The sequence below is a fragment of the Drosophila sulfurigaster genome, chromosome 2R, assembly GCF_023558435.1.
Source record: "Drosophila sulfurigaster albostrigata strain 15112-1811.04 chromosome 2R, ASM2355843v2, whole genome shotgun sequence".
Lineage (NCBI taxonomy): Eukaryota > Metazoa > Arthropoda > Insecta > Diptera > Drosophilidae > Drosophila > Drosophila sulfurigaster.
Window position 1 is genome coordinate 17007007 of NC_084882.1, and position 13464 is coordinate 17020470.

Genomic DNA, 13464 nt, shown 5'->3' on the forward strand with positions numbered 1-13464 from the left:
CAGTCGAGTCGTCCAGCAACTGTTTATTTGCTGGTCATGCAGCAAGTTGCCTGGCTGCATTTTGAAACTGGGTCAAATTTTTGCATATTCGTTGCTTTTTTTGGATTAACTTTTACTTACAGATCTCGCACTAATAAATTTTGATTGACTTACATATACGAGACACACACAGGGATATATACATATATAAATACACACGCACATTCATCACAATTAACGCATTATTCTCACTCAACAAAATTTGGTGTAGCGTGACGTCTAATTAGCTGTAGTTTCAGTTGCAGTTTGTTTGCCACATTCACTTTCGCTTGTTTGCACGGCAAACAGCAACAAATTTCACGAAATTCATATTAAGAATTAATCTTGTCAAGTTACGACGCGTCGCGACGTCTCTTTGCCGTCTTTCACTTTTACAGTTGCGGGTTTTTGCTTTGGCGTGGGGTTTGGCTTATGACTTTGGCGCTTCTTGTTTATCTTTGCTGTCTGTTGTCTTAGTATTGTTTGTTTTTTGTTGTTGTCACATACTCCCTAGCGCGACGACGGCCAAACGTTTGTCGGCAAGTCTTGAGCACCGACTGAGGCGAGAAGTCGCAATCAACCAGGTTTCAACTGCAAGAAATTACCAACTTTGGGTGCCAGAGATTCACTTATCCACAATGAGTAATACAAAGAGAGATTTTAACTGCTGCCTAAAAGTATGCAAGACATAATTTATTTCTGTTTTTATTTAAACAGAAAATATACTGAAATGTTACAGACTAAAGATATATGATAAAACTGCAGGGTTTACAATTAAAAGGAATTTTTCAATTACTGTGATGTCGATTGAGTTCGTATACAAAATAAACCAAAAACAATTAAAGTATCTTTGTTGTACATACATATATATTAATTGTTATATTTTTTATATCGTACAACTGCATTACGTTAAACACAAAAAGATACTTCTGCATCGTTTGCATCACCTACATATGTATGTAGTTTGATTTTTATTTTTTTTACTTTAGTATTTCATAATTTGTATTGACGTAAAGCCGTGCTTATATAAAATAATTTATTTTGTTGTAGCTATTGTTGGTAACTGTTGACTATGTTGGTAGTAGAGCTATTATTGCTGTGGTAGAAGGCGTTGTTGTAGTTGTAGTAGTAGTTGTTGTTGTTGTTGTTGATGTCTATTTCTTTTTCAATAAATTTCAAAGCGGTTAATTTGGAATATTCTCAGTAAACTTTTTACTTTTGTTGTTGTATATTCCTCATTGGGCTTAGTTAATATACGAACTTTATTTGGATCGACAAATAATTCCTTAATACCTACTCCTTCAGAGAGCAGAGCGCCCAGAATAATAATAGCTACTGCTGAAAGTCAAGAAGAACTGTTAGAAAGTTAACTAAGGATAGCGTATCCTCTTACTGCAGCAGGAAACGGTATCTAAATTATTCGCGATTTGCGTTAGACTGTAAAAATGTTGCGACTTTATTAATAAAAGATACTTAGTAGTTCAGTTTTTATTTTAATAGTGATCAATTTGCAAATTAGAAAAAAAAAACAACTTGAAGTCACCTTTGCAAACTTGGTAAATTATAACCGTTATACTGATGTACAACATGGAATGTTTAATTGAACTTTAACAGAATTGCTATGAATCTTCAGCAACAATACTACTGTGGGCAAAAAAGTAAGGTGAATTTTCAATTTAAACTTCGCGGGTCTAACAATTCGGCCTAATTCTTTTTTTCTTAAGTTGGCAAGACTGTTAATGACATCTGGGCCAAATTTCATATGAATGTCATTATCAGAAATATATTTACGCTTGTGTTTTCCAAACGACCAAGAGTGCATTTTTCGATTTTTTACAATGTCTGAATGAGAAGTGCCATCAAATTTTGTTTGCTGAATGAAATTTCGGCTGTGGAAACGTTGAGGATGTTGCGGAAGACCTTTGGTGATTCTACCATGTCACAAAAAAAATGTTTTTAAAGTGGTACAAAGACTTCAAAGAGGCTCGAGAACGTGTTGATGACTTGGAGCGCTTCGGACGACAATCGACGTCAACACATGTCCAACACGTCAATGAAGTGAAGGCAAAAATCGTCGGTTGATTATTAGAGACCTTACTGATATAATCGGAATATCAGAAAGATCTGTGAAAACCATTTTGAAAGACCATTTGGGCCTACGAAAAGTCAAATCTCGTTTGGTACCAAAAACGACCAATTTCTGTACACGTTTTTCTTGACCATTTCGCCAAAAATTCGAGGCATATCGTTCGACAACCATCGTATTCGCCTGATTTGGCTCCGTGTGACTTCTGACTATTCCCAAAACTGAAGAGACCACTTCGGGGAATGCGTTTCGAGTCGATTGAGGAGATAAAAGCTAAATCGAAGAAGGCACTGATGGCTATACTGAAAGGGACTATTTGGCATATTTCGAGAATAGGAAAAAAAGTGTGCATAAGTGAATTTTATCGGGAGGGGATTACTTTGAAGGGAATGATATTGATTTAGAAGAATAAATAAAGATTTTTCATTTTACAAACAAATTCACCTTACTTTTTGCCCACAGTAGTATTAGGGTAGTGTTAGTCTTACTGATAAGATCTAAATAAAACCAATAAATAGGTATAGTGAGATTAATTTGGTTATTTCCATGCTGATTTTCGTATGACAAAATATTACAAAATGCATTAAAATGCCCTTATCGTAGAGTTGTTTATTAAAAAAAATACTCTCTTGGTGTCTTTAATTAATTTTTATTCAAATTATAAATTTTTTACTGTAGTATTTATATAAATTATTATTTTTTGACTTTTGTGTTTATTTTAATTATTAGTTTTTTACATTAATGTTTAACCATTTACATTGACATAAAACTATAATTTTATATAATATATTTTATGGTATCGGGGAGGAGCCTGTTCTAGTCGTATCCGTTGACTCTGTTTGTGGTAGGACCGTTGTTGTGGTAGTTATTCCCGCAGTTGTTTTTCGTTTCTTTTTAAATAAATTTCTAAGCGGTTGCTTAAAACCATCATCAGTAAACTTTTGATTTTCATTGTTTGTAATTCCTTCATTACGTTTAATTAAATCATCCATTTGTAGTATACTAATCATATTCGTTTTTTCGTATTCTTCTGTTATGCCTTGATTTGATACTTCAACTCCTTCACAAATACTGAGTGCGCCCAGAAAAACAATAGCTACTGCAAAAAACTGGAGGTAATTTTAAGCTTCTTAAAGAAAAACCGTGTATCCTCTTACTGCAGCAAACAAACTTCATGGTGGATTTATGATAACTGAAATATTCGCGATTTGCGTGGGTCTTTAAAAAGGTTGCGACTTCATTAATAAAATAAACATAGTAGTTTTGTTTTTAATTTATAGTGCTAAATTTGCTAATAAGAAAACAAACAACGTGAAGTCAGTTGTTGATTCTCTCAATACAATAATTTCATGAGTTCTTGGTTAAAATTTGTTTTTTTTAAATGATTGACTCCATAGGTTCTTTAGAATGATTCAGTTGGTTTTGTAGAAAAAGTTTGTGCAGTGTAATGAGTTGGATTTATAGAATAAGTTGGTTCCGTAGAATGAGTTGGATTTGTTAAAACCGTGAACTCTAAGGTTCTGCAGAAGGAACTGCTTCAGTAGAATAAGTTGGTTTTGTGGTAACCGTAGACCTCGTAGGTTCTGTAGAATGTGTTGGCTTCGTAGAATGAGTTGGTTTTGTTGGAACCATCGACTCAGTAGGTTCTGTAGAATGAGTTGGTTTCGTAGAATGGGTTGGTTTTGTAGGAACCGTCGAATGAGTTGGTTTTGTTGGAACTGTGGACTCAGTAGGTTCTGTGGAATATGTTGGTTCCGTAGACTCAGTTGGTTCTGTAGAATGAGTTGGTTCTGTAGACTCAGTTGGTTCTGTCGAATGTGTTGGTTCCGTAGAATGGGTTGGTTTTGTTGGAACCGTAGACTTAGTAGGTTCTGTGGAATGTGTTGGTTCCGTAGACTCCGTTGGCTCTGTAGAATAAGTTGGTTCCGTAGAATGGGTTGGTTTTGTTGGAACCGTCGAATGACTTGGTTTTGTTGGAACTGTAGACTCAGTAGGTTCTGTGGAATGTGTTGGTTCCGTAGACTCAGTAGGTTCTGTAGAATAAGTTGGTTTCGTAGAATGGGTAGGTTTTGTTGGAACCGTAGACTCAGTAGTTTCTGTGGAATGTGTTGGTTCCGTAGACTCAGTTGGTTCTGTGGAATGGGTTGGTTCCGTAGACTCAGTAGGTTCTGTGGAATGTGTTGGTTCCGTAGACTCAGTTGGTTCTGTAGAATAAGTTGGTTTCGTAGAATGGGTAGGTTTTGTTGGAACCGTAGACTCAGTAGGTTCTGTGGAATGTGTTGGTTCCGTAGACTGAGTAGGTTCTGTAGAATAAGTTGGTTTCGTAGAATGGGTAGGTTTTGTTGGAACCGTAGACTCAGTAGGTTCTGTGGAATGTGTTGGTTCCGTAGACTCAGTTGGTTCTGTCGAATGGGTTGGTTCCGTAGAATGAGTTGGTTTTGTTGGAACCGTAGACTCAGTAGGTTCTGTAGAATGAGTTGGTTTCGTAGAATGGGTTGGTTTTGTTGGAACCGTCGAATGACTTGGTTTTGTTGGAACTGTAGACTCAGTAGGTTCTGTGGAATGTGTTGGTTCCGTAGACTCAGTTGGTTCTGTAGAATAAGTTGGTTTCGTAGAATGGGTAGGTTTTGTTGGAACCGTAGACTCAGTAGGTTCTGTAGAATGAGTTGGTTTCGTAGAATGGGTTGGTTTTGTAGGAACCGTCGAATGAGTTGGTTTTGTTGGAATTGTAGACTCAGTAGGTTCTGTGGAATGTGTTGGTTCCGTAGACTGAATAGGTTCTGTAGAATAAATTGGTTTCGTAGAATGGGTAGGTTTTGTTGGAACCGTAGACTCAGTAGGTTCTGTGGAATGTGTTGGTTCCGTAGACTGAATAGGTTCTGTAGAATAAGTTGGTTTCGTAGAATGGGTAGGTTTTGTTGGAACCGTAGACTCAGTAGGTTCTGTGGAATGTGTTGGTTCCGTAGACTCAGTTGGTTCTGTCGAATGGGTTGGTTCCGTAGAATGAGTTGGTTTTGTTGGAACCGTAGACTCAGTAGGTTCTGTAGAATGAGTTGGTTTCGTAGAATGGGTTGGTTTTGTTGGAACCGTCGAATGACTTGGTTTTGTTGGAACTGTAGACTCAGTAGGTTCTGTGGAATGTGTTGGTTCCGTAGACTCAGTTGGTTCTGTAGAATAAGTTGGTTTCGTAGAATGGGTAGGTTTTGTTGGAACCGTAGACTCAGTAGGTTCTGTAGAATGAGTTGGTTTCGTAGAATGGGTTGGTTTTGTAGGAACCGTCGAATGAGTTGGTTTTGTTGGAACTGTAGGCTCAGTAGGTTCTGTGGAATGTGTTGGTTCCGTAGACTCAGTAGGTTCTGTAGAATAAGTTGGTTTCGTAGAATGGGTAGGTTTTGTTGGAACTGTAGACTCAGTAGGTTCTGTGGAATGTGTTGGTTCCGTAGACTCAGTTGGTGCTGTGGAATGGGTTGGTTCCGTAGACTCAGTAGGTTCTGTGGAATGTGTTGGTTCCGTAGACTCAGTAGGTTCTGTAGAATAAGTTGGTTTTGTAGAATGGGTAGGTTTTGTTGGAACCGTAGACTCAGTAGGTTCTGTGGAATGGGTTGGTTCCGTAGACTCAGTTGGTTCTGTCGAATGGGTTGGTTCCGTAGAATGAGTTGGTTTTGTTGGAACCGTAGACTCAGTAGGTTCTGTAGAATGAGTTGGTTTCGTAGAATGGGTTGGTTTTGTAGGAACCATCGAATGAGTTGGTTTTGTTGGAACTGTAGACTCAGTAGGTTCTGTGGAATATGTCGGTTCCGTAGACTCAGTTGGTACTGTAGAATGAGTTGGTTTCGTAGAATGGGTAGGTTTTGTTGGAACCGTAGACTCAGTAGGTTCTGTAGAATGAGTTGGTTTTGTTGGAACCGTAGACTTAGTAGGTTCTGTAGAATGAGTTGGTTTCGTAGAATGGGTTGGTTTTGTAGGAACCGTCGAATGAGTTGGTTTTGTTGGAACTGTAGACTCAGTAGGTTCTGTGGAATGTGTTGGTTCCGTAGACTCAGTTGGTGCTGTGGAATGGGTTGGTTCCGTAGACTCAGTAGGTTCTGTGGAATGTGTTGGTTCCGTAGACTCAGTTGGTTCTGTCGAATGGGTTGGTTCCGTCGAATGAGTTGGTTTTGTTGGAACCGTAGACTCAGTAGGTTCTGTAGAATGAGTTGGTTTCGTAGAATGGGTTGGTTTTGTAGGAACCATCGAATGAGTTGGTTTTGTTGGAACTGTAGACTCAGTAGGTTCTGTGGAATATGTCGGTTCCGTAGACTCAGTTGGTATTGTAGAATGAGTTGGTTTCGTAGAATGGGTAGGTTTTGTTGGAACCGTAGACTCAGTAGGTTCTGTGGAATGTGTTGGTTCCGTAGACTCAGTTGGTTCTGTCGAAGGGGTTGGTTCCGTAGAATGAGTTGGTTTTGTTGGAACCGTAGACTCAGTAGGTTCTGTAGAATGAGTTTGTTTTTTTAGAATGGGTTGGTTTTGTTGGAACCGTCGAATGACTTGGTTTTGTTGGAACTGTAGACTCAGTAGGTTCTGTGGAATGTGTTGGTTCCGTAGACTCAGTTGGTTCTGTAGAATGAGTTGGTTTCGTAGAATGGGTAGGTTTTGTTGGAACCGTAGACTCAGTAGGTTCTGTAGAATGAGTTGGTTTCGTAGAATGGGTTGGTTTTGTTGGAACCGTAGACTCAGTAGGTTCGTAGAATGAGTTGGTTTTGTTGGAACCGTAGACTCAGTAGGTTCTGTAGAATGTTGGTTGGTTTTTGTTGGAACCGTAGACTCAGTAGGTTCTGTAGAATGAGTTGGTTTCGTAGAATGGGTAGGTTTTGTTGGAACTGTAGACTCAGTAGGTTCTGTGGAATGTGTTGGTTCCGTAGACTCAGTTGGTGCTGTGGAATGGGTTGGTTCCGTAGACTCAGTTGGTTCTGTGGAATGGGTTGGTTCCGTAGACTCAGTAGGTTCTGTAGAATGAGTTGGTTTTGTAGAATGGGTAGGTTTTGTTGGAACCGTAGACTCAGTAGGTTCTGTGGAATGAGTTGGTTTCCGTAGAATGGGTTGGTTTTGTCGGAACCGTCGAATGAGTTGGTTTTGTTGGAACCGTAGACTGAGTAGGTTCTGTGGAATTGTTGGTTCCGTAGACTCAGTTGGTTCTGTAGAATGGGTTGGTTCCGTAGAATGGGTTGGTTTTGTTGGAACCGTAGACTCAGAATGAGTTGGTTTTGTTGGAACTGTAGACTCAGTAGGTTCTGTGGAATATGTCGGTTCCGTAGACTCAGTTGGTACTGTAGAATGAGTTGGTTTCGTAGAATGGGTAGGTTTTGTTGGAACCGTAGACTCAGTAGGTTCTGTAGAATGAGTTGGTTTTGAATGGGTGGAACCGTAGACTTAGTAGGTTCTGTAGAATGAGTTGGTTTCGTAGAATGGGTTGGTTTTGTAGGAACCGTCGAATGAGTTGGTTTTGTTGGAACTGTAGACTCAGTAGGTTCTGTGGAATGTGTTGGTTCCGTAGACTCAGTTGGTGCTGTGGAATGGGTTGGTTCCGTAGACTCAGTAGGTTCTGTGGAATGTGTTGGTTCCGTAGACTCAGTAGGTTCTGTAGAATAAGTTGGTTTTGTAGAATGGGTAGGTTTTGTTGGAACCGTAGACTCAGTAGGTTCTGTGGAATGGGTTGGTTCCGTAGACTCAGTTGGTTCTGTCGAATGGGTTGGTTCCGTAGAATGAGTTGGTTTTGTTGGAACCGTAGACTCAGTAGGTTCTGTAGAATGAGTTGGTTTCGTAGAATGGGTTGGTTTTGTAGGAACCGTCGAATGAGTTGGTTTTGTTGGAACTGTAGTCTCAGTAGGTTCTGTGGAATATGTCGGTTCCGTAGACTCAGTTGGTATTGTAGAATGAGTTGGTTTCGTAGAATGGGTAGGTTTTGTTGGAACCGTAGACTCAGTAGGTTCTGTGGAATGTGTTGGTTCCGTAGACTCAGTTGGTTCTGTGGAATGGGTTGGTTCCGTAGAATGAGTTGGCTTTGTTGGAACCGTAGACTCAGTAGGTTCTGTGGAATGTGTTGGTTCCGTAGACTCAGTTGGTTCTGTAGAATGAGTTGGTTTCGTAGAATGGGTTGGTTTTGTTGGAACCGTCGAATGAGTTGGCTTTGTTGGAACCGTAGACTCAGTTGGTTCTGTAGAATGAGTTGGTTTTGTTGGAACCGTAGACTCAGTAGGTTCCGTAGAATGGGTTGGTTTCGTAGAATGGGTTGGTTTTGTTGGAACCGTAGACTTAGTTGGTTTTGTGGAATGTGTTGGTTCTGTAGACTCTGTTGGTTTTGTGGGATGGGTTGGTTTTGTTGGCCTTGTAGAATGAGTTGGTTTTGTAGAAGGTTTTGTTGGCTTTGAAGCAGGAGTTGGTTTTGTTGCAACTGTAGACTTAGTTGGCTTTGTAGGATGCGTTGGTTTTGTTGGATCAGTTGGATGCGTGTGTTTTGTTGGAACTGTAGGATCTGTAGGATGCGTTGGTTTTGTTGGATCTGTATGATGCGTTGGTTTTGTTGGATCTGTAGGATGCGTTGGTTTTGTTGGAATTGTAGGGTCTGTAGGATGCGTTGGTTTTGTTGGATGTGTAGGATGCGTTGGTTTTGTTGGATCTGTAGGATGCATTGGATTTGTTGGATCTGTAGGATGCGTGTGTTTTGTTGGAACTGTAGGATCTGTAGGATGCGTTGGTTTTGTTGACTCTGTTGGCTTTGTAGGATGCGTTGGTTTTGTTGGATCTGTAGGATGCGTTGGATTTGTTGGATCTGTAGGATGCGTTGGTTTTGTAGGAACTGTTGGCTTTGTAGGATGCGTTGGTTTTGTTGGCTCTGTAGGATCAGATGGATCAGTAGGATCTATTGCCTGGGTTGTTGTTTTCCATTTATGGCCCCATTTTCTTCGGAAAAGAAATTTGAAGGGATGATCTTCAGTTCGGTGGATGAATCTACGCTTCTCCGTTGGTGATTCTAAATTATTGTTTTCTTGTAATGCGTTGATCCCATTTTTAAGTGTAGATGAATCCTGCCATAATGAATGATTTAATGTCCAAATATTTGTAAAATACAGTAGTAAGATTATAACTGTTAAAAAGAGAATTAATTTGTATTATTTGTTTAAAATGCCTTAAATGTATGCTTACTGTTGTGCTTCATGTCTGCTCAAAGAATACTAAACAGTATTCCTCTCATATTAATGCTTTAAATAGTATCAGTTCTTATTAATAAAACAAATAGCAACATTTTATAAATTCGCCAATTTGCTAATTTTTTAAAAATAAATAAATAAAAGACCTCCAGTTGCGATTTTAAACTTGCTAATGATGGGACTGAAATAAAGATTTTGCGGTAAAAAATGTGCTATAGAGACACCGACGAATAGATACTCGTATTAATGAATATATATATAGTATAGTATAGCTATTAGAGTAAAAAAGAGATATAATACTGTACATTTAAAATACTTTGCTAAATGTCGATTCTGTTTTGTTAAAACCAATTCATTTTTAATAATTTTTTGTTCACTATAGGTATTGAAAATCTATTTCAAAAATTATTTGTTTCATAAATTACTTTTATTTTTATACTATAAAAAATAAATTAATTTAAGCTGATACAATGAATAAATATTAACAGTACGATATTATACAGGGGCTGCAGTTGTTGTTGTGGTTGTAGTGGTTGTAGTTGTAGTTTTCTTATTGAGTTTGTTAGCTACCCAATTTCTAATGATGAATCTCTTAGTTGGCTTAACGGTTGTACTACTGTTGGTTGTCTTGTTTGCCCACTTGTTTTCGAAGCGATTTTTCCACAAATTGGCATTTCTGAGCAGCTCTTCATTACTGATTTCTTCTCCTGACTCTGCAGAATCGACGACATCTGATTGCATAGCATTAGCGGGGATTTTCTTTTCTAAAGTATGCATTTGGGATGGGAAAAAGTATGGTGAATACATAGGCATTGGGTAAAACATTGGCTGCGGATATGGACAAGGTGGATATGACATTGGATATGGAATTGGATAGTATGGCCAGGATGCTGGTAGTGCCATGGGATTGTGATGATGGGGCTTGTGATCGCCAGCAGCTGGTCGTTTGTTAGAATTAGGACGTTTTGGACGCTTCGTTGGGCGAACTTCAGGCTCAATAGCGTTAGAGGTTTCAGATTCTTGTGCTAGTGCCTGCTCCACATCCTCTTCGGTTTTGTTGGCAGTAACATTTGATTCCATATCCATGGAATCAGTCAATCCTGCTTCAGTTGTTTGGTATTCATCATTTACTATTCCTATTTCCACTGGAATTGCCGAAGCTGCCGCCGAATAAATCCATGGTGTGCAGAGCACCAGAAATATGACTGTATGCAAAAAGGAAACTAACTTACATAGCTGTTGTAAAAATATATATATTTCTATATTACCAGTGTAAGTCGCTTTCATTGTGGTGATAGAACTACTGAATTTTTAGTGCATCTGTCTGCCTTTATAAACAAAAATGATTCGTCACCTAAATTGGGTTAGAAGAGAAACTAAAAATTGATTAATTTGTTAATTGAAAATTCGTTGGTACGATTTCTGCGCAAAATTAAAAAGTCCACTGACCTATTTTAACATGCTAATAAATTCGTTAATACGAATAAAAATATATTAAATGACAATTCTAAATTTTTTACGTGTTACTTCCCAAGTCAGAAAAAAAATGATAAGTCACCATGGCAACGCAGTTTTATAATTACGATTGATTAGCTCTAGTCAAAAACAAAAAAAAAAATTATATAATTAATTAAGTTGATCAGCAATAAATAATTTTAAATATTAAGTCGATAGCAATGACGTACATGTAAAACTTAACACTGTGTTAATTAAGAATAAATAGTTTGAAATTGGAAAACCATAGATACGACGAATCACACGTATACCGTATTGAGTTAAATATTGATAACAAATTACTTACTTGTTCAGAATGATTTTTAAAAAGATAATCAATGTACTTAATAAATGTTGTTGAAATTTTATTTCGAATTCTTTACAATTAATTTACTTTTAAGTTAACTTAGATGTCTGTAGTAGTAATTCGAAAAGAATTGTTTATTAGGATGTTAGTCTTGTACTCTTCCATTTTCCAACGTCGTCACATATTTTAACTGATCCACTGTTACTTGACATGCTATAAATATTTCCAAAAATTCGATTAAACTTCTCTAATTTTATTTCTGTCCCAATCCCAAACAACATTTTGTAGTTGATGGACAGGGTTTGGTCGCGCCAATTTCCACTTCACAACTTTTTTGACATATTCCAATAGGGTGGCAGCCTGAGAGAAGGGGATCAATAGAATATGAATTGCATGTCAGAATATACTTACTTTGACCTTCAACCCTTGTTACTAAAGAAATTAACAAGAATTGCAAGCAAACGAATAACAAGAGCTTGAACATTTTGTAACTGATATCGAGAGCTTAATATACTCATATTTATAGTATATCTGGAAAATGTTTTTAATACGATAATTACTATAATATATCGATTGGAAACGCTACCACATACAAATAAAAGTTATTTAATTTTTGTTCACCAAGTATTTTTAGTGCAGACAAATAGAATAAATAGGTTTACAAATTATATAAATATTAAGATTAGAATAAATAATAATGATTAATCCCAAAGGCTCTACAACGCTTGCAGTTGGCTCGGACTCGGCAAATTGAGTGAGCGGGCATAGCCACCATATCCATAACCGCTGCCGCTACCTCCGGCTCCGGCAGGTGCAAAGTGTGCACTGTGTCCATGACCATCCTCATGGCTAACGGAGTGGGAATGGCTAGAGGTGTAAATGGGCTTGGCGACAATCTCGTAAGTTGTAGACTTGCCGCCGCCGGCTAAGCCTTTCAGGCCAAGGACGCCGGAAAGTGTTAGAGCCATCAGAGCAGTCATTAGCGCCTTTCCTGCCATCATGGCAATGGCTCCAAGCCCCAGAGCCATCAGCATACCCTTCATCATAACACCAGCTGCTACTAGAGCTTCCAGACCTCCCTTTTTGCCAAATTTGTGCTTACGACCCTCTTCTATTTTTGAATCGTCCATTAAGCGAAAGCGCAGGAAGCGTGTCTTTAGTAGATTCTGCATCTTGGCAAGAATATATCCATTGAGTCTGGTATTCGGGTCACTGGGATAACTGCGCGCTACCTCTGTTAAATGTGCATATCATAAGTTATCTATACTATAATCCTTCAATATAATCTTACCAGCCATCAGTTCGGAAGTCTTCAACTCGGTTGCATTTTCGTCTTTAACAACACTCACTCCCGGTAATACGTTTAACTCCTGTTGCTCAGCCAAGCGTTCCATAATCTTAACAAATTCTATCTTGAGACACATCCAACTGAAGACTGAGGATTCACACTCATTCATATTCATTGATGGCGCTCTCTGAGGTGGTTGCAAAGTCTCCATTTGCACTGGTGCCGGCTCCGTAGGCTGAAGACTGGCAGCCTGGGCGTATTTGCATAGAAAACAGAACCAGGCGAGGTAAAACAGATATTCCAAGGTTTTCAATAGCAACATGTTGATGATGTTGATGATGGTGAATAAAGCGTAAATTTGGTGTTGAACAAAGTACGTCTAATGATCTGGGGAACACTTGTCCGACTGCAACAACTCATTTTTATGGCTTTGCCTTTTATACCCATTTCCCTTTCACTACGCACAGCGGCCCAAAGTCATTGCCGCGTTTAGGTTTTGCTTGCTGCTGTCTTGACTTTTTCTAATTACCCCACGATTTGTGGTCGAAATTCTTCCCAGCTTCGGTTAGCTGCGTCCAACTAGACAGTCAGCTAACCATTCAGCCAACAAGCCACCCAGCCAGCCAAATGGGCGGCACTTTCGCTTTCCTCTGTGGCACGGCGTTCACCGTAGCGCAACGGGAGTCTAATTTTGTCACTAAGGGACTTCGTTCCCCCTTTTAATGAATTCTCTGAGCTGAAATGAAGAAAATTCACAGACACGCTGCATAATTACAAGCCAGCTAAATGTCGCGTGCCTTGGACATAAATATTTGCAAATAAATTCATAGTGAGTTGTCGACTGAGACTTGTTTACCTAATTTGGACAAACTAACTATTCATTGTTAATGATTATTTCATCTTAATTTCTTAATTTTGCCTTCTTTATCTTCGTTACTTTCTTTAAGAGGCTGAGAGCTTAAATAAACTTGCTTTTGCACTCTTTAGCTCACACTCTTTAAGCTTGAGTGGATGAATTGTATTTTTTGAGGAAGAGATTATCTCTGTATTATATAGTGTATCTCTTAGTTGTGTTGACAGT

At 38.6% G+C, this 13464-nt stretch overlaps 2 protein-coding genes across 2 annotated transcripts; both read right to left on the reverse strand.

The window, feature by feature from the left end:
• Nucleotides 1-1088: 1088 nt before the first annotated feature.
• Nucleotides 1089-11589, reverse strand: LOC133836717 (salivary glue protein Sgs-3). Its single transcript, XM_062267309.1, has 5 exons — nt 11507-11589; nt 11096-11455; nt 10563-10648; nt 9802-10499; nt 1089-1172 (listed from the first exon to the last, which is right to left on the reverse strand). The coding sequence occupies exons 3-5, from the start codon at nt 10579-10581 to the stop codon at nt 1089-1091; spliced, it is 801 nt and encodes a 266-aa protein (XP_062123293.1). The 5' UTR covers nt 10582-10648; nt 11096-11455; nt 11507-11589.
• Nucleotides 11590-11737: 148 nt separating this feature from the next.
• On the reverse strand, nt 11738-12981 carry LOC133837965 (uncharacterized). The gene is made up of 2 exons (XM_062268880.1): nt 12387-12981; nt 11738-12329 (listed from the first exon to the last, which is right to left on the reverse strand). Exons 1-2 carry the CDS (start codon nt 12703-12705, stop codon nt 11812-11814), a joined length of 837 nt encoding a protein of 278 aa, XP_062124864.1. The 5' UTR covers nt 12706-12981; the 3' UTR covers nt 11738-11811.
• Between the last annotated feature and the right edge of the window lie 483 nt (nt 12982-13464).